At 34.9% G+C, this 25,353-nt stretch overlaps 2 protein-coding genes across 3 annotated transcripts; one reads left to right on the forward strand and one right to left on the reverse strand.

Annotated features, from left to right (window-relative positions):
* Positions 1 to 8,087: 8,087 nt before the first annotated feature.
* Positions 8,088 to 10,980, reverse strand: LOC108324428 (LEAF RUST 10 DISEASE-RESISTANCE LOCUS RECEPTOR-LIKE PROTEIN KINASE-like 2.1). The gene is made up of 3 exons (XM_052874579.1): positions 10,248 to 10,980; positions 9,901 to 9,936; positions 8,088 to 9,574 (listed from the first exon to the last, which is right to left on the reverse strand). The coding sequence occupies exons 1-3, from the start codon at positions 10,978 to 10,980 to the stop codon at positions 8,484 to 8,486; spliced, it is 1,860 nt and encodes a 619-aa protein (XP_052730539.1). The 3' UTR covers positions 8,088 to 8,483.
* A 2,567-nt stretch (positions 10,981 to 13,547) lies between these two features.
* Positions 13,548 to 25,353, forward strand: LOC108326406 (protein N-terminal glutamine amidohydrolase). 2 transcript variants are annotated; one of them, XM_017559899.2, is made up of 6 exons: positions 13,548 to 13,800; positions 14,141 to 14,246; positions 14,798 to 14,875; positions 15,011 to 15,138; positions 24,503 to 24,627; positions 24,991 to 25,353. In XM_017559899.2, exons 1-6 carry the CDS (start codon positions 13,748 to 13,750, stop codon positions 25,155 to 25,157), a joined length of 657 nt encoding a protein of 218 aa, XP_017415388.1. In that variant the 5' UTR covers positions 13,548 to 13,747; the 3' UTR covers positions 25,158 to 25,353. The 2 variants fall into 2 exon arrangements, 1 of the variants encoding a protein (XP_017415388.1); XR_001831953.2 differs by lacking the exons at positions 13,548 to 13,800; positions 14,141 to 14,246; positions 14,798 to 14,875; positions 15,011 to 15,138 and adding an exon at positions 15,152 to 20,006 and having other exon boundaries at positions 24,991 to 25,129.

The raw sequence follows: 25,353 nt of genomic DNA on the forward strand, positions 1-25,353 counted from the left end.
CACAAAAATCATAATTTTTGGACTACAGTACTAGCTGCAGTAAAATTATTAAAATTGGAAGTTTAACCACGCTCTGGTCTGCTTTGCTTTGACCTTTGATGACTATTTTGATCATTACTCTTTCTACCGAACTCCAATTGAGTTGATTCTTGATTTGTTGGAAACTAGACTCAATTATCTTTAATTTGACTACTCATACGAATATTTTGGGCTTCGGGAAGGGTCTCAAATAAATCTCAACATGTTAACTTTAATCCCTCGAGTGAAAAGGAAGAAAAGCGATTGTGGTGGCGCCATTGAGAATAGCGACTCCAGCGGGGTTGTTCGGTGGCAAGGCGGCCCACAGATGCCGCTGGAATGGCCACGAGAGGCTGACCCAATGACGGCACCAGCGATGGTGGTTGCGATGGATTTTTGCCACCCTGTGGTTCTGGCACGGTGAAAATAGAAGGTGAAGTTTCCCTCTCTCGCGTGGATAGAAGAAGAGAAGGAAAGAGTCTTGTGTCGTTGGCCAGCAATAGCTTTAGCGGCTCACGTCATCACTGGCAACGCCATGGACAGCGGTGGAAGTGGATGTCTCCAAGTTTTCCGTCCAGGAGAATGGGATTCTGGGTCCCTTGGACATTGAATGAAATTGTGGAATGGGCAGATTTGAACATAACCCCTAATGTTCTAAATTGGGGGCAAAACCCTCGGACATAGGTTTTGGGCCGGTTCTTTTTAAAAAAATAATAATAATAACTCTCTTTTGAAGCATTACTCCTACTTGTGCACCCCTGATTTTCCTTTTTTTTTTCTTTCTTAGTTGGGCCTCGAGCCCGTTGTCAATTCTGGTGACCCTAATAAAGGGTTTAGGCTTTGGTGCACCCCTATTTTTATTATGTGTTTATATGCTTGCATAGCTTTCTTTTGTGCACCCCATAGTTATTAGCTTCACCCCATGTTATATGTTACTTTTACACTTTTATCTACTTAAATATTATTATATTTATATTAGAAAAAAAATAATAAATAATTAAAGAAAACTAACACAAAAATAATTTTTTGAAAAGGTTAAACACTCGTGTGACCGCTTGCGTCTTCCTAGTGCCTAATACTTTTCTTTCTATTCAAAAATGATTAAAAATGTTTGAAAATCCTTCTAAAGGTTTGAGTGCTCGTGTGACCATCTGCATTAGTACTCATTACCTTCTTTTCTTCTCAAAATAACAAAATAATGTTGTAAATCTTGAACACTCGTGTGATCACTCGCATCGTCCTAGTCTTCAATACTTTTCTCTCTCTTTTAAAAATAATAACAAAAATAATGTTTTAAAGGTTTGAGTACTCGTGCGATCGTCCGCATCAGCCTAGTACTTAATATCTTTAATCTTAAAAAATTATATAATGGTATGAGTGTCTGTGCGATCGTCTGCATCAGCCTAGCACTCAATGCTCTCAAGTCTTAAAAAATTAAATAATGATATGAGTGCTCATGCGATCGTTCACATCAACCTAATACTTAATATCTTCAATCTTAAAAAATTAAATAATGGTATGAGTGCTCGTTTGATCGTTCGCATCGTCCTAGTGCTCAATACCTTTCATTTTATCTTCAAACAATTTCCAAACAAACTTCTCAAATAGTTTTAAAGAACTACGTAACCCTGATTTCTCATTTTGAATGAGCATATGTAGGAGCAAGGTCAATCCTTGTCGAGCCCAAAAAAATAAAAAAAAATATTTTGTTTCTTCAGAGTGTTTTTCTTGGGGATAATTAAACATTTTGAAAACCACATCACATTTGCGTATTTAATTAAAGGTACTGCCTTCGGGCAGGCGTTGTAGGGTTTTGATACCTTCCTTACACGTAACTGACTCCCGAAATCAGAATCCGGTTTTCGCAGACCAGACCTTATCATTTTATGGTTTTTCCATAGTTTTACAGAATAAACTTTGGTGGCGACTCCAAATCTCTTTTTCCAAACCCGTCCTTTTTTGGATCGTCGTCCCATCGTGATTCTGGTTGCGACAAATAATTTTTTTTGAAAAAAGCATTATTCACACCTCACTACCACAGCAAAACGGATACACAGGGGAGAGGTATGAAAAAATTGGTTTAGGGGGGAAGCATCAGTGCATGGGATCATTTTTTTAGAGACTATTACGGCTTAAGAAGAGTGGAGACACTGCTCATCCAATCGAGAAAAAAATCGATCCCTTGCTACAACATCGATTATTCACCTGCAAAGAACAAAAAAAAGCCAACCAAAACGTAAGCACACCCTGCACTTGTGTCCTCATGTATAATCGAGTAAGCTTGTTGCATTGTGTACTTCATTTTATGATTGTTGTTGCTCTGCTTGAGTATGATATTGTTGTGTGAATACAACCCTTTCTCCATCATCATCTAATGTATAATCACATTTCATATTTAACCTGAAACCTTTAGCTACATTTTCTGTGAATGATTTCTACCCTTACCCAACACCATCATCACCCTCTCGGATCCACTCTTTGATTTCTCTTTCCCAACAAAATCATCGAATGGCCTCAATACATGATCCTGCCACTGATATCCCCATTTTCATACTTCTTGTTACACCCTGCTCATAGTCCCCCTGCATAAAAAATACAGAAGAAACAGACCAAATCATAAATCAAGTGCTAGTTTATTCAAAATTGTTCCTATATAACAGCTCGCCCCATTCATCTTTGCCTTCGTTTCCCAATCAACATCCTCGCCATAATCATCATCACCCACGCCTACGGTACACTCATCATTTCCAATCCCAATGGACAAAACATCAAATAATACAAAAATCAACAAATAAATGGCATTCAAGAATTGGGTCCCTTGGACGTTGAGTGAAATGGTGGAATGAGGAGATTTAAGCAAAACCCCTAATGTTCTGAATTTGGGGCAAAACCCTCGAGCCTAGGTTTTGGGCCGCTTCTTTTTTTTTAAAAAAAAAATAACTCTCATCTAAAGCATTACTACCACTCATGCACCCCTAATTTTCCTTGTTTTTTTTCTTTCTTTTCTTTCTTAGTTGGGCCTCGAGCCCGTTGTCAATTCTGGTGACCCTAATAAAGGGTTTAGGCTTTGGTGCAACCCTATTTATATTATGTGTTTATATGCTTGCATAGCTTTCTTTTGTGCACCCTCATAGTTATTAGCTTCACCCCATGTTATATGTTACTTTTAGACTTTTATCTACTTAAATATTATTATATTTTTATTGTTAAAAAAAGTAATAAATAATTAAAAAAAACTAACACAAAAATAATTTTTTGAAAAGGTTATGTACTCATGTGACCGTTCACATAGTCCTAGTGCCTAATACTTTTCTTTCGCTTCAAAAATGATTAAAAATGTTTGAATATCATTCTAAAGGTTTGAGTACTCGTATGACCATCTGCATTGGTGTAATACTCATTACCTTCTTTTCTTCTTAAAATAACAAAAATAATGTTGTAAAGATTGAACACTCGTGTGATCGCTCGCATCGTTCTAGTGTTCAATACTTTTCTCTCTCTTTTAAAAATAATAAAAAAGTAACAAAAATAATGTTTTAAAGGTTTGAGTACTCGTGCGATCGTCCGCATCAGTCTAGTACTTAATATCTTTAATCTTAAAAAATTATATAATGATATGAGTGCCCGTGCGATCGTCTGCATCAGCCTAGCACTCAATGCTCTCAAGTCTTAAAAAATTAAATAATGATATGAGTGCTCGTGCGATCGTCCGCATCATCCTAATACTTAATACCTTTAATCTTAAAAAATTAAATAATGGTATGAATGCTCATTTGATCGTTCACATCATCCTAGTGCTCAATAACTTTCTTTCTATCTTCAAACAATTTCCAAACAAACTTCTCAAATAGTTTTAAAGAACTACGTAACCCTAATTTCTCATTTTGAATGAGAATATGTAGGAGCAAGGTCAATCCTTGTCAGGCCCAAAAAAAATAAAAGAAGAACTACGTAACCCTAATTTCTCATTTTGAATGAGAATATGTAGGAGCAAGGTCAATCCTTGTCGGGCCCAAAAAAAATAAAAGAATATATTTTGTTTCTTTAGAGTGTTTTTCTTGGGGATAATTAAACATTTTGAAAACCACATCACATTCGCGTATTTAATTAAGGGTACAGGCATTGTAGGGTGCTAATACCTTCCCTACACGTAACTGACTCGCGAACCCAGAACCCAGTTTTCGTAGACCAGGCCTTATCATTTTATGATTTTTCCATAGTTTTCGAGAATAAACTATGGTGGCGACTCTAAATCTCTTTTTCCAAACCCGTCTTTTTTAGAAATTTTACAACTATATTTTAGAAAGGTTGAACTTTTGTAATCATTTTAATGAGATCAAGTTTTTATCTACGTTTCTTTTTATGAGCAACCATTAATTTGTCTTTTACATTGTGTATACATCCAAGTAAGTAGTTTTGGAGCAGATGGATTTCCGAGTATTTTCTGTGTTTCTATCAAGCAGTTTTTACATGAGTATGAGTGATCATTTAAAGTCATTATTACCTTAACGAGTGTGATTATGATAGGGTCTTCTAATATGTGTAAACATCCTGATTTTAAGATGGTTAGGCTGAGTTTGGGTGAGAGAAAGAAAAAATATAAGTTCCCCTATTTTTTATGAGATACTTTTGGATATTCTAAGGAGTTGTTTCATATTCCTCCTTGAATGGATGCATAATGATATGTATGGCAAAACATATCACGGCAAACTGTCCAACATACTTAATAGAGGATGTACATAAAACCTCTCACCATTAGAGAAGATATCACCTCTACATGCAAATTTTTCTTTATGGAGTTTGACATTATTTTCTCTCTTTGTCCCTTTAAATAGTTTATGTTAAGTTTGTCACCTAACCATATGTACAAATAAAATGGACTTCTTTCCAAATCTTTTATGAAATTTGTTACTAAGCACGATTTGAATTTGTAAGATTATTCGAGTGTGAAAGTTTGTTTCCAAGAAGAAAAGATAAAATTGCACATAGTAAAAAACATAAAACAAAATCATAGAAAGAAAAAAAAAGTAAATTTAAGTTGACATAGAGAAGAAACTACAGAAAAAAAAAAAGTAAATTTAAGTTGACATAGAGAAGAAACTACAGGAAAAAAAAAGGATAGAAAACCTTATGTAAGAAGATGTCACACCACCAGTAGCTTCAAGATAAGTATTGATGAAATTTTCATTCAATCAATTGATTCAAGATAAGACTTATACAAGAAAAATCACACACTTTCAAATTACTTTAGAAAATCTCTAAAAATCAATTTCTCATTCAAGAATATATTCAAAAGTTGTTTTATAAGGAAAGTAAATGGTTATTTAACCTGTACCAAAATTTTAAACCAAATGACATGTAAGTATGTCTGAAATGCAAATTGTATATCTTAAATGGCCTAATTGTGATAAAAAATTGAAGCTAGTCTAAAATGGGATTTTGAAAAAATGGTAAATAAAATAAGGTTACTTGAGAGATTTTCAAAATTTAATTTTAAATTTAAAAAATAATTAAGAAGGAGGCACGAACCTTCTCCATTTACAGTTTGAGACGTGGTATTCAATGAAAGAAATTTATTTCTATTAAATGAAATTCAAAAAACGGTTTTAGCATTGAGTAGGAGGCACGAACCAACACACCATCATTTCCATCTTTTACAACTCACAATCTTCACCATCTTCATCATCATCGATCACGTTTTTTCCACTCTCTCCATCTCACTCCCTCACAGGGCACACGGAGAACCTTCATCTTTCTCCACTTATTCCATCTCCAGATTTCTCCAATCACCACCATCGTCCATCTTCATCGCTTCATCTCCCTCCATAAAGCGTATCACAGAGGGGAATTTTCATCTCCTGCTTCCTTCGCCATTTTGAGACAGAGGGTTCACGCACCAGAGGCACCAATTCTCCCCAATATCACCTCCATTCGACTACCATCTTATTCTTCCCCAAATTTTCTCTGCACGCACAACAAAAACAGAGAGAAACACACAACACAGTACCACATTTCAGAACAAGGGAAACAAAAGAAGAGAGAACAGGGAAAATCAACTCTATGGAGAAGGAAGATTCAACTGACATTGTGAGAGTGGCTCCGCTCACACCTACGATGACTCCGGTTGGGAGCTCTATGGTGGCGCCGGCGGTGGTCGAGGGAAACGAAGCCACTGGAGCTTCAATGGATATGAAGAAGATGTGGATGGACCTGGACTGGTTTCAGCTTCCTGCACCCCTAGTTTTATTTTCTTTACTCCACTACTTATTTGTTTGTTTATCATGTTGGGCCTATTTTTATTTACTCCGTGCACCCCACGCTCTGTTAACCCGCAGTCCTCTGTCTTTATTTTTGAATTGGGCTTTATTACTCGGCTTCACTCATACTTTCACTGCACACATCTCACAGCACCACGTGTGTTAGTAACCTCACATTTTTACTTTTTCACACATGCTCTAATTTCTAAAACTAGTAAAAATATTAAGAATATAAAAATTTAAAATAAAAAATATTATTTTTTTGGTATTTGTACACTTATTTTCAAATAATTCAAAAAATTAAAAAAGAAAAGATTTTAAAATTAAAAATCAACACTCACATAACTTTTTTTTTTCAGAACTATATGGAAAACTAATTTTTCATTTTGAATGAAAATATGTGGCAGCGAGTTACATCTTAGTCGGATCCCAAAAAAAAAATGGTTTCTCGTATAATTTTTTTGGGAAAAATAAACAATTTTGAAAACCACATCCATTTTACATGTTTAGTTAAAAATACCATTGTCGTAGACAACTAATACCTTCTCTATGCGATTGAGTTTCGGATTCAAAAATTTTGTAGATCATGCTTTATCTTTATAGCATTTTATAGTTTTTCAAAAAAATAAACTATGGTAATAATTTTAAATCTTTTTTAAAACTATTTTCCTTTTTTATTCACCGTCTTGTCGTGATTTTAGTCGTGATAGACTTTGGTTAACTTCAATTTTTCCATACTTTTTTGTCCACTAATGAGTATACTCCCTATCTTATTAGGCTTAATCATTTGTAATCACTAATTACACTTACTTTTACATATGAATGTAAATAAAAGTAAATTTCTTAAAATTTATAATAAAAAAACAAACTTTATCCTTCTAGTATTTATTTATTTGAAACTTGCATGAGTGATGTAAATAAGAATGAAGAACAACTTGTTGAAGAAACAGAAGAAGAGTTCAAAGGAATACAATCAAGAAGCATGATAAATAAGAATAATGAAGAAGAAATAAAAGAGAGATTCCAAATGAGGCTGAAAAGAGGAAGACTCAAAGCTTTGAAAGAAAAGATTACCCGAATTGCATATGAGTAACTTCTTAAGAATTAGAGAAACTTGAAAGAAGTTAGAACTTGACTATTAACACTTGAGAAAACATTGGACAAATTCTAAAATGTTAGAAGTGTATTTTTTGAACATGTAAACTACCCACATGTCATTCATAAGTAGTTTCTCTAATCCACTTGACCCTTCAAACTTTCAAAAGTCTTCTCGTGTCCACTAGGACTCCTCATAGGCACCACATAGGCTGACTTGTCCAAGTTATCATTGATTTCGCACGTAGTAATTTTTAGGAACTATCCATATGCATTCCCTAATTTCAAGGGCTTTAGTTGTGTTAATCATGTTTAGTGAAGTTAACATTTGATTAACAAAGTTAATTCCAAATCCGTGTGCCTTCTTCTCCCCTAGGTCAAGCTCCTCCATTATAAATAGGTGTCTCTCTCAATTGTAAACACTAATTAAAGATGGAATGAAGTTCTACTTTGAGAAATTGAGAGTTAAAAGAGTTTTTTTCTCCTGTTTTGGTTCTTATCTTGAGAAACTTTATCAAATGGTAAATTTTCATGCACTTATCTTTTGATTATTGGATTAAAGGTGGCGTATTCTTCTCCCTTTTCTAATCTCAATCCATTCTTCCTTTCATTTCTTTACTTGTTATTGTTTTTCCATTACAATTGGTTGAATGCTTCAAACCTAACCATGTGTTTCTTTGGCTTCTGCCATTGCTGTTCTTTTCTCCCATGGTTCCTTTGCTTCAAACACCTTCTTGATCAAGATCCTACCAACCTTCTAAGCTTCACTAGTGAGATCCTTCCTCTTACATTAATTACATATCAATAGAGTCAACGTAATAAGATAGATATAATACACAGATAAAACTTGTGCTTGGAATATATTTCACAAAAATTTTATTTAGTATCTAGTCTTTAAAAATACACTAGTTTAGCAACTGAGTCAATTATATATTAGTGTTATGAGCACTTAATGGTGTCATATGATAACCTCTGCATCAAGAGTTGCTAAATCAAAAATTAAAAATTATGAGTGCATCACAATCAATGCGCACCAGAAAACTCATATCAGCTGCAAGCTGCAGCTGTAGTTTGTTGAACTGATTGCATCTTGCTGGGTCTGTAGATCAATAACTATGAAGAATCACTTGATTGGGATTGGGGAACCGAAGATGAATAAAGGAAAGATTTGGGAGGAATTTGCACAGAGCTAATGCTGCCTTCCATCATTTTCACCACTTTAGTCATTGCAGGTCGATTTGAAGGGTCGGTCTGTATGCACCACAAACTTACAATAGTCATTTTCCTTACCATTTCTTCATCATTTCGATTTTTGGCGCATCGAAATTGTAGATCTTGTTGTGATTCAAGATGGTTGTAAATCCAATGTGGAAAGTAATTTTCACTTGAAAAATCAACTCTGCGATTATTATTCTCCCTAGCACCAAGCATTTCCAAAACCATCATTCCATAACTGTATACATCTGATTTATGTGACACTCCACCAAAATTTCTGCAGAACAATTCAGGAGCGATATATCCTATGGTTCCTCTGGCAACCATCATTGATGATACAATACTTTTTTCTCTAGGACATATTTTAGCAAGTCCAAAATCTGATATTTTGGGGCAAAATAACTCATCTAGTAGTATATTGTGAGGTTTTATGTCAAAATGCAAGATTTTGGTGTTACAACCCTTGTGCAAATACTCCAGTCCTCGAGCAACACCAATGGCAATATTGTACATTGTCGTGCAATTCATTGTGAGTTTAAACCTTAAAGGATCTTTCTCTTCATATATGAACTTTTCAAGGGATCCATTGGGCATGTACTCGTATATGAGAAATCTTTTGGAGCCTTCCAAGCAAAACCCCAGTAAACTGACAATGTTAACATGAGAAGTCATGCTAATACTAGCAACTTCATTGATGAATTCTTCTCCATCACCTTTTGACTTACTTAAAACCTTCACTGCCACAAGACTTCCATTTTGTAACCTCCCTTTGTATACACTACCAAACCCTCCTTGGCCTAATTTTTTTTTTAAGGAGTTGGTCATTTTCTTTACCTCCAAGTAATTGTACCTTTTGGCTGAAAGGTGTCCATGTTGCTTCAAAAAGTTCTCAATCATTATGTAAGCAGGATTCTTCATGTGGCAATAATATCTTCCTAAGATGCCAGCCAAGACCATCAAAATTCCCACTGCTCCAGCAGCTGATGTAGCTGTAGGTTTGTCACATTAAGAAGTTAAAATGAGAAAAAAAAAATACCCTTCATGATGATTTGTTTATTTTCATATCAGCTTGTCTGCAGGAGATTGTTTACTTTTTTACTTTTGTTATAGGAAGTCACCATACATATCATCTTTTTTTCTGTATTCAATCACTCATCATTATTTATAAGATGGACTTATATTGGAAAACTCCATCAACCAATGGAGATATTTAACCTGCTATGATATAAGGCTAACAAATAATTTACAAAATTTTGTTTTTGTGTTCGAAGTTAAATAAATCACTGCAAAGATACTCGGGTTGAAAAAGTTGTACCTGCTACCACTATCTTCACCTTTCTACTAGTTTTCTCTGCAAAAACATGAAAAAAAGAGGAATTTAACAAAAACAAATAACAATAAAATCATAACTAGAAATAAGTGGTAACTTAGATCGGTTAATTAATCATTTCTTATAACTGAGAACTTCTGTGGGACCTATATTCATGAGAAAGTGAGAAATCATATCGGATCCTTATGTGCTTGTATGAAACCGATTGCATAACTTAAACCAGTTAGATATACTTAGATCAGGTTTCTTCACTCCACATCAGAATTATGAGAGATAAATCATCAGCTTAGGAGCTAGTTGAAACAAATTATTTCCATGAATAAACAAGGTACCTTGTATACATAAGAATTTCCCTTGGCTGTCAAGTTGACACTGGCCTCGTCTAAGACGGTAACAAGAAGAACATTCATAAGACACTTCCGTTCTAACAGGAATATCAGCTGATACATAGTCAAAGAGGCTTCCATTTGAGTTAGGTACAAGCTCATCTCTTATTGGAAGTCTAACCATTGAACACTGTTCAAAATAAGAACCATGAAGCTCTTCGGAATAGTAACTGAAGGACTCATCAACATTAGATGTGCCATAGAAGATGTCCTCATCCGGGCATATTGTAGATTTATAAAATGCTGAAGAAGGAGGATTGATGTTGAGGGTGCGGTTGCATATGAAGAAAGTAGCAGTCTTAAAATGAAGTGAAAGGAAAGGAGAAGAGGTGTCCAAACTGGTGTAGTTTTTGCCGAACACCCCACATCTTCGTGTCAGCAAAAAGGTACGAAGTTGATCATCTCTGAAGACAAGGATGTTTGTGTTTGGATCACGTGTGATGAAACTCCATTCTCCTTTGTTCTTAACCGTTTTAATCGCATCTGGGTCACGGTCATCGCAGCCATGCATAACCAGCAAGCCACAATGAGGGTGTTTGGTGTCAGTGTAAGGGAAATACATAGTGCCCAGGTTCCCACAAAGAAATGATGGTGGGCACTTTCCCTTTGCAGAGGAGATAAAAAGCAGCAAAAGGGTGGAGAGGAAAAAGAAGGTTTGAAACGGCTCTTGATTCTTCATGTCTTCTTTGTGTTGTTATTTTGCAGTTTGTCACCTGATCAGGATGTTACAACGAAGGGATTGAGAGACATGAGAATGGAGTTCAATGCATTGTGCTGAGGGAAAAACATGGGAAAAAAACAGAACCAGAATAGTCAGTGACTGGTAAGAGATGATGGTATTGAATGATGCCATCAGTGAGGACTTTGAACAAGTCAGTGAAGACTTCAAACCACATGCTTTGGAAGATCTCTTTGGCAACATGCACTTCCTTTCTAAGGCACCCAACTTAATGGATTTAATAACAAAGACATTTCTCACTCTCCTCCTGTATTTGTTTCTAGGGAAGAAAACTCAGCAAAGGCAAAAGTGAGTGGGTTTTACAAATATTAAGTTTATGTGCTAGCATACAAAGAAAATTAGAGAAAGTTAATATTTAATTTAAATAATAATACTAATATAATTAAAAATAATAAAATAATAATAATAATAATAGTAATCATTTTTATCACAGAAATAATTTAATCAATTTATAAATTTATCAATAATATAAATTTTTATCTTCCACTAATAAAAACACATGTTACATATGTTCACTTTTTTATGATAAAAAAATAATAACATTATTATTATTATTATTATTATTATTATTATTATTATTATTAGTGAAAATACATGTGTATTATTTTTGTGATAATAAAAAATAATAAGGTTTTGATGCAAAAATAGTTTTTATATTTATAGAAGTGCAGAACAAAAATATCAAGATGGAAAAAAAATGATTCATGAGGTTTTGATATGCGATCCATTACCTTATGTCAAATTCATAGAATCCTAAGGCGCTATAATACGCCCTTATTTTTTATAATATTTTCTATTAACCATTTAAAGAATGAAAAAGGGATTTAAATATGATTTTTACTATCATGAAAGACGAGTAGACTAATTCCTAGTTTCTCACATACAGATCAATAGCATATAGTTTACATATCTAAATATTTTAAAAAACTTTATCTGTTCGTCTAATTTTTCATTGAACAAATAAGTAATTCACAATTGTGACATAATAGAAAACTAATTTTCAATTCGAGGCCAAAAATATTTTTGAAGGACGAAAATTGAAACAAGCTGACTTGGCTAGAATTTTTGTGGGGACTAAAACTGAAAACAACCATTCTTATAAAATGAAAGAAACCATTTTTATAACATAAAAGAAAAAAAAAGTAAGAGATAAAGTACTGTCTGAATAAGTCAATCTGGAATATGTAATTTTTTACAAGCTTAATCTCAATTTTTATTTGAAAATTTTATTCTTTACGCGATTTCTGTACTAGTATCAATTTATAAATTCTAGTGGTATTCTCGTTGATCGAGTAATTATAGTGGCTGAATAAGTGTGTTGTGAGACCTTATTCACTAATCGAGTAGATTTGGTGGTTGGGCGAGTATGCTGTCAATCCTTATTAGTTGAGCGATTAGATCTTTTGTAACTAAGTGAAAATATCATAATTTTAACTAAATTTGCATATATTCCTTATTATGAGTTTAAAATGTGTGATTATATGAATGTTAAAACAATGGTTGGCTTATCATATGATATGAGAATGATGGAATCGACCAAAGAAGGAATTGGTTGTGGTGTTGTTTAGTGTGTACCTTAACATATGAGAGTTAAAAAAGTAGATATCATGATATACATTCAACTCATATAGAGATGAATGAGATAGAGATGAATGAGATAAGGGAGAGAATGACAAAAGTTTTTATCATAAACTTTTGGTCTTAAGTGTGAAAGATTAACCTCGTGAGTAGTAGAGTGATAATTCTTGCATTTATGATTCTACAAAGTATAAATGTTACTAGGGTGCACAATTGCAATGAAGCTCTTTGTCAAAACATGTATCTGAATAATTGAGTATAAAGTCAATTGTATGTATGTCTTACCTTGTTGTCTCTTTTGGTTATCTTTGTGTGTGATTTGTTTTGTTTTTGTTTTTTGTGATGATCACCTTATTGATATAAACAAATGAATAATAGGTTTGAAACATTTCTAGTGATATTGTAGAGAAATCTTCATGATCGGCTAGTAATTTTCTTTAGTTAGTTCAAATATTTACTTTTGTTTTATTAATTTTATGTGTTGTTTTATAAGTTGAAAAAGATTAACTTTTGGGCATTACATAAAATGTATTAAAAAAATATGATTTTATTAAGTATTTCAAATGATTTTCATTTTTATCTAAGTATACTACTATCTACAATTTGATGGTAATGGTATAATTATTATTTCTGTTTTTCTATTCTAAATTTGTTTCTTCACTCTCAAATCTCATACAATTTGTGTTAACTCATTTATAAAAACGAGAAGAAGTAATTACTTAGCGAGTTACACGAGATTAAATAAATGAGGAACAAATTAATTAACGAGTTAAAAAAGAAAAAAAAAATCAAAAGTAACACCTACGTATTTCCTTACCAGTAAAAATACGTGGATGAAGATAAAAAATATTTTGATTATAAAATATTTTTTTTAACAGATACAATAAAGCCTTTTAAGAAGTTGAATTGGAAATATTTAAATTTATCATGCCTTTAAAATTATCAGAAATGTATTAGTAAAAGATTATAAAAAAGCATATAGTATTCTTTTCTTACTCAACCTCGTATCATGTAATGTATGTGCTGGTTTGGGTTTTGGGTTTTGTTGGCAGCAAACCTATATCTTGGATCCCATCAGGTTGGAACCTACACAAAGGTTGTTGGTAACCGGTGAGTGTTGAAGAGAACGATGGCAACGTCAACTATGGATGTTCTTCATTTCCAGCACACCCCTTTTTACTGGTGAGCACCTCACAATCGCTTCTTGTTTTTGTTCTCATCGTGTATGCCTGATGATTCTATAGTACATTTTGTTGATAGGATGAATTAGTCTATAGTTAGAATTTACAGAAACCAATTTGTCCATATTATTCTTTTTAATGATGTGTAGGGTTTTAGTTTTGGAGTTGGTGTCCATCAACATTTGGGGACAATTAATGTTTTGTGTCAATTTATTTAGTTTCATCCTCTTAACTAGTTTGTTTGATTTCCTTCTGTGCATTTTTTTGTTCATTTTTGTAATATTAAATATGGTAATATTCTGTAGAATTTTCATGATTATTTTCTGGATATTTATTTGTAGTGAGGAGAATGTATACTTGCTTTGCAAGAAGTTGTGCAGTGATGGAATAGCAAAAGCTGATGGATCTGATCTTTTTGTTGTATTCATTTCCAATGAAAAGAAACAGGCATGTTTTATTTCTTCCTCGTGTTGGTGTTGTATGTTCACTTTCTATTTCAAGGTGTTTCATGGAAAAGAATTGTTATTGTGAATCTTAATTGCCAGTCTTTGCCTTTGAGATTCTTTTGTTTGAAGTTTTATTGATTTTTTTTTTTGTCTATTTTCTTTTCAATTGTTTTTTTTTTCTGTCCTAAGATATAATTAATACCTTGCTTACTCTTGCAAAATAGTGACCGGACAGAGTAATAGTGGTGGGGTAGGGAATAATTCTGTGGCTCTTGCACTGTGCAAGTTGAATGCGAAGGAAAAATATGTCAAGTTTTTGTTAATATTGCCAGTATTTATCTCTCATCTAATTTGCTTCCTTCCTAGTTATGTAAAGCTGACAAGCAAACAGACTACTAATTGCATTGCATGTTCAAGTCTTTATGCAAGTCTTTTCTCACCACTGCACTACATATCTAATTGAAGAGTTTTCCAGCTACTCGTGTATATTTTTCTACAAAATTAAAATCCTTTTTCAGTCAATTTCTGAAGTATTTGTCTTAACTTTTGTAGATCCCACTATGGAATCAAAAGGCTAGCAAAAGAGCTGATGGGGTGATTCTTTGGGATTATCATGTAATTTGCATTCAGGTATTGCCTAATGTGTATTTCCTTTCATTTAGTTGTGGGGGCTAGTTAGCTAGGTTGTGAAAGCAGTTTATTTTAATATCTAAATTTCTCATTATAGGGATCATTTGTCATGCTTTTGTTGTGATTGCATTACAGATAAAACAAGGAAATATCCCTCCACTTGTATGGGACTTAGATTCAACCCTTCCTTTTCCTTCACCTCTACCCTTATACGTGTCTGAAACTATACGACCATCTTTTCAACTTTTTTCTGATTATAACAGGCAAGGCACTTTCTGTTTTATTTGCCATTTTTTTCTGCTCTGATGAGTATTTTTGGTGCTTTATAGTATTTTTTTTTATGTTTCTAACTTGCAGTTGATAGAAATGCAAGTCCAGGCTTTTATGTGTCACATGATAGTGGCCACTAGCCACATTGTTTCTCTTAAGAAATTGAAATTGATATTGTTTCTTTCACAAAGGGCTAATGCTCAATCTATAAATGAATAGATTTAACTTCCACTTTTTCCTTTACATTTTCCTATTTATTTAACTCGTTAATTCCCTACCTAGCTAATAAATATCATAATTGTATTAACTAGTTCCCTTTTTCCCATAGCCTTAACACTGGATTCAATTAGCCCCTTGTTAAGACAAAACTCATTGGCAAGCGTACTAAATCGTTCAAGCAATATAAAATGGTAAGACTAAGTATCGTTTCTCAAGAGATTCGTCTAATACTAAAGAATTGTACGATTAACAACTCATCTAGACTAAAGAGCCAAACATAAATCTACAAACATGTAAAATAAGATAAAATTACAAAATATACAAGGGGGACTTTGGTAGTTGAAGACAGTTAAGAACGGAAAATGGTTTAGGGTTTATATGAATTGACATTGCTAAGGTTAGGTTTCACCAATTCACTCTCATGCATGTACAATTTCATCTCCCCTCCATCAATACACTAAAGTCAACCCACAAAAACACTTCAGCCCTAATCCCTTAGGTGGAAGAGCCTAGATTTCCCTATTAACTGCCAATCCCTTGGTCAATCAACAAGCAAAACCTGCATTAAGATCTAAGATCTAAGACAACAAATGGGTCATGTTCCATCCCTAGAATTCATGTCCCCATTAGGCCTCTTATTTCAAATCTAGTTCACAAGATACCTCATACCCCATGAGTCACAGATCAAGTCATGAACGTCCCCATTACATGCAAGCATTAAGATTGGAAACAAGAAACTAGCAATTGATGGAAAAATCATATATATAATCAAATCACTCAACAAATACACCAGAATTCAGAGGCTACATCTATTCCCAACAAGATGGGTTTGGCTCTCCATTTCCATGGAGAGCCTTAGAGCTTACAAACATGGAAGATGGAAGAAGAAAGAGACCCAATAGAGGAGAAGATGTTCCCACAAGCTCCTCGCAACCTCCATGAGCTCCTAAAGTGAAATTGTGCCTTTTAACCACCAAAGACCCATTTCCCTTTGTGTTTCAGAGCTAAATAAACCAGATCTGCCACATCAGCACCGACAACGCTTAGCATTAGAATCTGGGCACTCAGTGCCATGCTCTCGGGAAATGGTCGCTCAATGTTGGATTTGGGCGCTCAGTGTCCTGGCCATTAGAATCATCATTTCGTCTTCATAAGGGGTGGCGCTCAGTGCCAAGCTTGGGCGCTCTGCATTGGGTCTTGTAGTCTCTCATTTTGTGCATATTCGCTTGCTTATGTGGCTGATTCAGCTCTATACATTGGTGGAGGTTCTTTCAAGCAGAATATTAGCTACAAAATAAGGGGATTAGTGATGATATTATATCAATGTAGCCCAAAAGGCAATTAGTTATATAAGTAAGATAAAAGAGAGGATTAAACAAATTTCAAGCTAGAAAAAAGTTGATTTTGTCAAGAAAATGAGGCTCAGATAATGGTAAGAATTAGCATTATCACCCCTTATTAGTCAAACTTAGCCACTGGTCTCTGTTCTTGTTTTAGCACAATTTCTAAACCTCTGTCGGGTGCATCTGTTTCTATGATTGAAGTCTTAGAGAAATCAGTTGCCTTGAGTGATGGCTAGATTGTCAAACATTTTTTCATGCTTTGAACACTGTTGGCGTTTCCAAGCCTCAGTTAAAGCTGTCTTTTCCAAGAGAAGAGTTCAAGGTTTGGCAATTTTACCATAGTCTCGAGCAAAGTTCCTGTAATAACTAGTTAGACCTAGTAGTCTCCACAATCCCTTGAGATATGTTAGATATATTATCTTTATTTTATATTTATCTTTTATCTTTAGTTAATTTGTTATTATTTGTATTTTGGGCTTAGCCCATATTTCTTCTATTATAAATAAAGGACCCTATGTGTATATTCAACACAAGGGAGATTAATCCCATATATAGTTTTTCACTATATTCAACATGGTATCTAGAACATAAGGTTCTTTGTTCGTTGGCCCTGCCCACTATAACCGCCGTCGCCGTTAGAGTCGTCGTCGCCGATGTTAGAGTCATTGTTGCCGCTGTCACTGTCACCAGAGCATTAGTTTCAACCAGTGACAACAATTTTTCTCGTCTCGGCCAAGCAACCACAACGTCGTCAAGATGCTACCATCGGAGTCCAGACATGCTTTCACGCATCGATCACAGTTTTCTTCCACTATATAGCCATTCGTGACAGTACGTGTGTCGTTGTCTCCATCGCCGACTACCTTCATTGGACTCATCACGACCTGGTTGTGTTGATTGGCCTCTTTTGAGTTCTAGGTTTTTTTACTCTCCTGCTTGTTCATGACTTCTAACCCGTCCATATATACTATGTTAATGTGCACTTATCTATTGATAAGTTAGATGATACTAATTATGCGACTTGAACATTAGACGTTAAACTTTGGCTTAAGAGTAAGGGGTATCTTGATCATATTACTCAGAACGTGACAACTATTGATTCTGCTGCAGTTACCCATTGGTTGAAAGTTGATACTCAGTTATGCATTGTTCTCAAGGGTACCCTTCATTCCTCTTCCAAACAAATTTTTTGTTCCTATGAAACATGTTTTGAAATCTGGGAACATGCCAAATTATTGTACACCAAGATACTCAACGTCTTTATGGTGTTTGTCATGATCTTCTCAATGTTCTTGCTTCTCGGCGTCAGGACTCTATGACTGATTATATGGGTAAAATTCATGCTCTTTTTCATGAGTTTAATGAATTATTGCCTCTTGCCAAAGAAATAGAGCAACGGTCAAAGTTCTTCATGCTACTAGCATTACACGGCCTTGCTGATGAGTATTCTCATATTCGTGATCAGATTTTGGGTTCACCTGTTGTTCCCACTTTGACTTCTACTTGTTCCACTCTTTTGCGTGTACCTAGTAAACCCATCAATGATACATATGTTTCCTCTACGTTGGCATCTCAGCATCATGATCGCAATCACTCTCACAAACCGGGAAAAGGACGTCTCAGGTGTAACCATTGTGGCAAGGTAGGCCACACGATTGACAGGTGTTATGCATTACATGGTCGCCCACCTAGATTTCCTGCAATTGTTCAGACTGCTTCTTCGTCACAATCACCTACTGGGGATCCTCCTTCATCTGATATTACTGATGACTCTGTTATTTTCAATAAATTTCTCAAATGGTATAAGGATCAACAACCTTCTAGTTCCACTGCATTTGTAGCACACACAGGTACATCTTTTATTGGTCTGAGTCCATCTTCTTCTCTTAACTCTTGGGTTCTTGACTCGGGAGCCACGTATCACATTATTGGTAACAAATCTTTGTTTTCCTCTTTGTCCTCTCCAAATCCTTTGCCTTCTGTTACAATGGCTGATGGATCTAGAGTTTTAGCTCTTGGGACTGTTAACATTTTTCCTTTTTTATTCATTGATAATGTTCTTTATGTACCTGGGTCTCCTTTTAACTTATTATCTGTCAGTCGTCTTACTCGTTCTCTTGATTGTGATATTTCTTTTAACAAAGATTTTGTTTGTTTACATGATCGGAGTTTGAGACAGGTGATTGGCACTGGATGTGAGTCTCATGGTCTTTATCATCTTCGTCCCTATACACATATTGGTGCAGTTATGGAATCTCCATCTCTTCTTCATGCTCAGTTAGGTCATCCCAGTCTTGCCAAATTGCAACAACTTGTTCCTAACTTATCCAAGTTGTCCACTTTGGTCTGTGAGTCGTGTCAATTAGGAAAACATATTCGTAGTTCCTTTCCTCGTAGTGTCTCACAACGTTCTTCGTCCCCTTTTGCCTTAGTTCATTCTGACATTTGGGGACCTAGTCGTGTTCAGTCTAATTTAGATTTTCAATATTTCGTTACTTTTATTGATGATTATTCTAGATGCACTTGGCTGTTTTTAATGAAAAATCGTTATGAGTTATTGTATCTTTTTCAAACCTTTTATAATGAAATTAAAATTCAGTTTGATGTTTCTATTCAAACTTTGCGCAGTGATAATGGTTGTGAATATCTTTCCCATTCTTTTAAACAATTTATGGCTTCTCATGGTATTCTCCACCAAACTTCATGTGCTTATACACCTCAACAAAATGGGGTGGATGAGCGCAAAAATAGACATCTTATTGAAACAACTCGTACTTTTTTAATTCATGATAACATTCCTCGGGGTAATGCTGTTCTTACTGCATGTTATCTCATTAATCACATGTCTTCTTCTATTTTAGAAAATAAAATACCTCATTTTATCTTATTTTCTCATGAACCCCTTCACCCCTTACCTCTAAAAGTTTTTGGGTCTACATGTTTTGTTCATAATTTTGGTCTTGGTCTTGATAAGTTAGCTCCTCGATCACACAAATGTGTGTTTTTAGGCTTTACTAAATCAAAGAAAGGATACAAGTGTTTTTCCCCTTCTCTTGATCGTTGTTTTATATCTGCAGATGTCACATTCAATGAGTCTTCCTTTTATTTTAATGATCATTCTTCTTCTGATATGTCTCCTTCTAATACTATCAATATTCATGTTGTTTGTACTCCTCCAATTGTGCCTAGTTCACCAGGTGTTTCTCAACAACCACCAAGTGACTCAATTGAAGTACCAACTACCTTGTCTCCTTTGGCTCCAACAACTGAGTCTACCCTTCCAATTTCCCTTCGAAAAGGTATACGTTCTACCCGTAATCCCTCTCCACATTATCTTGCTTTAAGTTATCATAGACTGTCTTCATCCTTTTATACCTGCCTTTCGTCTATTTCTTTTGTGACCATCCCAAAATCTGTTACTGATGCCTTAGCCCATCCTGGTTGGCGTTAGGTCATGCTAGATGAACTAAGTGCTCTTCAGAGTAGTGGAACTTGGGAGCTTGTCCCATTACCGTTTGGGAAATCTATTGTTGGTTGCAGGTGGGTTTTTGCTATCAAAGGTGGTCCTGATGGAACTATTGATCGCCTCAAAGCTCGTCTTGTGGCCAAAGGTTACACTCAAATTTTTGGGTTGGATTATGGTGATACTTTTTCTCTAGTGGCAAAGATGACATCTGTTCGTTTATTTATAGCCATGGCGGCTCTTCAGTAATGGCCTCTTTATCAATTGAATGTCAAAAATGCATTCCTTAACGAAGATTTGTAAGAAGAGATTTATATGGAGCAACCTCCAGGATTTGTTGCTCAGGAGGAGTCTTCTGAGTTGGTATGTCGTCTTTGCAAATCCTTATATGGCCTAAAACAATCTCCTAGGGCCTGATTTGGAAAATTTAGTAATGTATTTCAACAATTTGGTATGACTCGGTGTGAGGCAGATCATTCAGTCTTTTACCGTCACTCGAGTGTTGGATCTGTCTACTTGATAGTATATGTTGATAACATTGTTCTTACAGGCAGTGATAGTCATGACATCTCTCATATGAAACAACATCGTTGCAACCATTTTCAGACCAAAGATCTTGGCAAACTTAGATATTTCTTGGGTATTGAGGTGGCACAATCCAACGATGTTATTGTTATATCTCAAAGGAAATATGCACGGGATATTTTGGAGGAAACTGGGTTAATGAATTCAAAACCTATGGACACACCCATGGATCCTAATACTAAACTTCTACCAAAACAGGGGGAGCCTATCTCAGATCCCGAGAAATATAGAAGACTAGTTGGAAAATTGAATTATCTTACAGTTACTCGTCTTGATATTTCCTTTGCAGTTAGTGTGGTAAGCCAATTCCTTAATTCCCCATGTGAAGATCATTGGAATGCAGTTATTCGTATATTAAAGTACATTAAAGGATCTCCTGGAAAAGGGTTGCTATATGATTCTAGTAACCATACAAGAGTGGTTTGTTATTCTGATGCTGATTGGGCAGGAGTTCCTTCTGATAGAAGATCTACATCCGGATATTGTGTCTCCATTGGTGGTAACTTGATCTCTTGGAAAAACAAGAAACAAGAGTGTTGTGGCAAGATCTAGTGCAGAAGTAGAATATAGAGCTATGACCTCAGTCACTTGTGAGCTTGTTTGGCTTAAGCAATTGCTTAAAGAGTTACAATTTGGAGATGTCACTCAAATGACGCTTATATGTGACAATCATGCTGCCCTTCATATTAGTTCTAATCTTGTCTTTCATGAGAGGACCAAACACATTGAAATTGTCTGTCATTTCATTCGAGAGAAGATTGTATTTGGAGATATCAAGACTGAGTTCGTCAATTCAAGTGATCAATTAGCAGATATTTTTACTAAGTCTTTATGGGGACCGAGAATTGATTATATTTGTAACAAGCTTAGTACATACGATTTGTATGCAGCAGCTTGAGGAGGAGTGTTAGATATATTATCTTTATTTTATATTTATCTTTTATCTTTAGTTAGTTTGTTATTATTTGTATTTTGGGTTTAGTCCATATTTCTTTTATTATAAATAAAGAACCCTATGTATATATTCAACACAAGGGAGATTAATCTCATATATAGTTTTTCATTATATTCAACAAGATCAATAACAATAGATGTTAACCTAGTTGCCATTACTTCTGAGTGTTAGCAGATACCCCATCTTCTGTATAGTCATTCCCAAAATACTTCAATCATCTCTACTCAATTGCCCCAAACACTATATTGTTCGAAATCTTTGGTTCAACCATTTTAGATTTGGAGATATTTGTTATCTTATCAGGAAAGTCATGCAAAGATTAAGAATTTTATTGATTGTGATCCATTCTCTTGCAATAAAAGCATCAAGGATGACTTCGACCAGCACATCCTCCTCTATTGCTATGACCTATCCTTCCACAAGCAGATACCATGGCAAAAGCTTTAGTAGATTCTTGAAGATTTCTGCCTTTAAGGGTTGGAACAGAGTTGTGTTGTTAGGCTTTCCATTTATGGTGCTTCTTGACTAGTTAAGATTTGATCCCAAATATGATCAAAATTTGCATTCATGGCACAAAGAATCATGACCATATATAACTTGTCTAACTTTTCCTTAATTTCTTCCCGTGAGTTAGTTTTTAAGAACATCTTTAACTCTTCAATAACAGATTGACCTTGATAGAAACCCAGAATTGAAAAGAGACAAAAAAGTAATATTCTTTATTGTATACACTGTATCACAAAGAATAGGAGACCACTCTCTCCTCCAAGGGTTTCCCCTTCACAAAGAGTCAAAGCTCAATCTATAAGATTATCCAAAAGTCCCCTGACACAAGACCTCCCTGCCTTCTTATAAAGGTCGCCCCAACCAAGTAACTAACTCACAACTAATTCCTAATCTATTTCCTTTTATTCTGCACACATTACCCATTATATCCTATCACCTTATATCCTATCATTACACCCCGCTGTAGAACAACCTTGTCCTCAAGGTTGGAACCGTAAAACTTTATCTCATGGCTCCTCTTCATCATCCTATTATCATATGAAGGGAACCCACTGCTTACTGCCCTCATATTCAGGTCTGGAGGCTTGGGTGGTGGCAAATCCTCCTCCAATGACTTCCACTCTTCTTGGGTTCTTTTAGCCTAATTTTGTGAAATCCTCAAAATCTTAACTTTGACTTCATCAGCTCTTGTAGCAACAACACTTTCGGCAGATGCTCCATCTACTTGCAAACTCTCATGTAAAATTTCCACACTTCCAACTCTCACATAGCATGCTTATCCTGTTCTCTTTAACTCTCTTTAGTAGATTTGTTGCCAGATTTTTCCAAGAAAGGTTCTTGGATTTTTGGTGCTAGGTCTTGAACCCTTGGACTACATTTTCTTTGCTGTTTGGGTGTACTTTTGTTGATCCTTTGGTGTTCTAAACTTCAGGAGCATTTGTTGCCCCTGTTGTTTGACCTTGGGTGTCAGTCCCTTTATTAGAGGTCAACTCTTCTCTTTTCACCCGCGGAAAGACTGGTTTTTCCTCACCCTTTCTATCTCCAATATTGTCAATGGCATCCTCTTTTCCTTTTTGCTCCCAATTGATTGAATTGTCTCCTTCACCTGAGTGTTTCTTTGCTTTCTTGATGTTTTGCAACATTTCTCTCATTTCTTGCATATTTCTTCTCCATTCTGCTAGCTCCCTTCTTTGTTTGCTGGTCCACCTCTTCACAAAATCCATCCTTCCCTCCAGGGCATTTATTCTTCCATCCATCCTTCTCTCCAAAGATCCGACACTCATCTCCTAAGGGTATCCAACAGTCCTCTCCCAAGTGGATCCGACAGGTCGGACCAATTGATAGAAACCCAGAATTGAAAAGAGAGAAAAGAGTAATATTTTTTATTATATAGACTGTATAGAACACAAAGAATAGGAGAGAACTCTCTCCTCCAAGGGATTCCCCTTCACAAAGAGCCAAAGCTCAAACTACAAGATTATCCAAAAGTCCCTGACACAAGACCTCCCTGCCTTCTTATAAAGGCCCCCAACCAACTAACCAACTCACAACTAATTCCTAATCTATTTTCTTTTATTCTGCACACATGACCCATTATATCCTATCAGACCTTCAAAAATGAAAGATTTCATATCATGATCTATGTGTTTAAGAGATGCCAATTTATGGGTAGAAGCATTAAGTCTCTGATTGTCATTTGCAAAGATGATCTAAGCCTTCTTCCCAAAGAATTTACATGTTTTGAATATTCGGAGGGTCTCCAATGTATAAGGTTCCTCCACTTCCATTGATGATATTTCACTACCATCTTTTTCCAAGTAATAATGAAAACCTAGGCAAAACAACCAAAGTTCGGCAGAAGTATATCAAGATAAATCATTTTTAACATTTAGTTTTTCCAAAGTAACTGTTGAGACCCATAAAGCGAGTAGGCAGGTCCAACATATATGTTAGAGTGAGACCCCAGAGAGATCAAAATTTCCCTAGGATTCTAGGTTACAGATCGATACAACAATTTTTTTTTCTCAGAATATATTATAGACTATTCTAACACAAATCTTGTTTAAAAAGATTTTCTAAGGATGTCAAAAACATTTCACATCATGTCAAAATTTGTTTGTTCATGATATCGCAACATATCACCTGTAAGTAACTTTATGTATAAACTTTGCTTCTTTAGGTGTGCTCTTCAATTTTATCGATAAAATAATGTATTGATCATCGATATTGATGTATAGTTGCTAATCAAAGTGAAGTATATGAAATTGTTTCTTATGATATCTCAGATTATTCCGAGTTGTGCATGCTCCACTATTTCTTCGTAGTTTTGCATCTGATAGAAGACATATGAAAGATTCTGGTGGAAAGTGGATTGAAGAACCTCCTTCACATGAGCCTATAGTTGCAGAAGGTAATGACTGGGAAGTTTGTATAGTAAATTGGACTAGTTTGACTTTGACATTAATAAGTGAAAAAAAAAAGTTGGAAATATTTTATCAAACCAAACATATCTTAGCTGGGTCATGTTAATGTGAATTTCACCAAGTCACGTCAGTTGTTCAATGAAGTGATTAACATACAAGATTTTTCTATTAACAGAAAAGTCTAGCAGTGCAAACTGGGGAAGAACTTTCAATATTGGATCACACAGCTATTCATTAGTTATTTTTGCTAAAGAATACTCTGTTATTAATAGTTCGAGCCACAGTTATACACTTAATATAAAGAATCTATTTCTCAGTTGCTTATTTTTAAAGTATGATCATCCATGCAGATGGAACATTGCACAACCTGAATGAATACATTAACATATCTGTCGCTGATGCTATCACTGATGTTACTATCAGTTCAGTCAAAGATGTAATTTTTACCCAGAAAAATGGTGTGGTGATAAAGGCTAATCAGCTTGTGGAATTCATCTGTCAGTTATCTTTAGAATAGCCCCATTCATATGGCTCCCCTGGTTTGTATATGTTCAGCTGCTATACAAGATACTGTCAAATATTGTCTCCCTTTTAATGGTTGTTGTAAAAATTCTTCTTTTGAAGGTATCTTTTTGAGAGTGGTGTGCAAGGAATGCAAGTTTAAGCTACATTTTTTACTGTAATTCTTCAATACTATCCGTGGTTTATTACTA

This window comes from Vigna angularis, chromosome 3, assembly GCF_016808095.1.
Source record: "Vigna angularis cultivar LongXiaoDou No.4 chromosome 3, ASM1680809v1, whole genome shotgun sequence".
Classification (NCBI taxonomy): Eukaryota; Viridiplantae; Streptophyta; class Magnoliopsida; order Fabales; family Fabaceae; genus Vigna; species Vigna angularis.

Excerpts from the sequence above, each read along its gene's own strand:
- LOC108326406 (XM_017559899.2), top strand. The coding sequence starts at position 13,748 with ATGGCAACGTCAACTATGGATGTTCTTCATTTCCAGCACACCCCTTTT. Across the intron at positions 13,801-14,140 it reads CAGCACACCCCTTTTTACTG|TGAGGAGAATGTATACTTGC; the intron begins GTGAGCACCTCA and ends ATTTATTTGTAG. Across the intron at positions 14,247-14,797 it reads TTTCCAATGAAAAGAAACAG|ATCCCACTATGGAATCAAAA; the intron begins GCATGTTTTATT and ends TAACTTTTGTAG.
- LOC108324428 (XM_052874579.1), bottom strand. The coding sequence starts at position 10,980 with ATGAAGAATCAAGAGCCGTTTCAAACCTTCTTTTTCCTCTCCACCCTT. Across the intron at positions 9,937-10,247 it reads GAAATTCTTATGTATACAAG|AGAAAACTAGTAGAAAGGTG; the intron begins GTACCTTGTTTA and ends ATGTTTTTGCAG. Across the intron at positions 9,575-9,900 it reads GGTGAAGATAGTGGTAGCAG|CTACATCAGCTGCTGGAGCA; the intron begins GTACAACTTTTT and ends ACAAACCTACAG.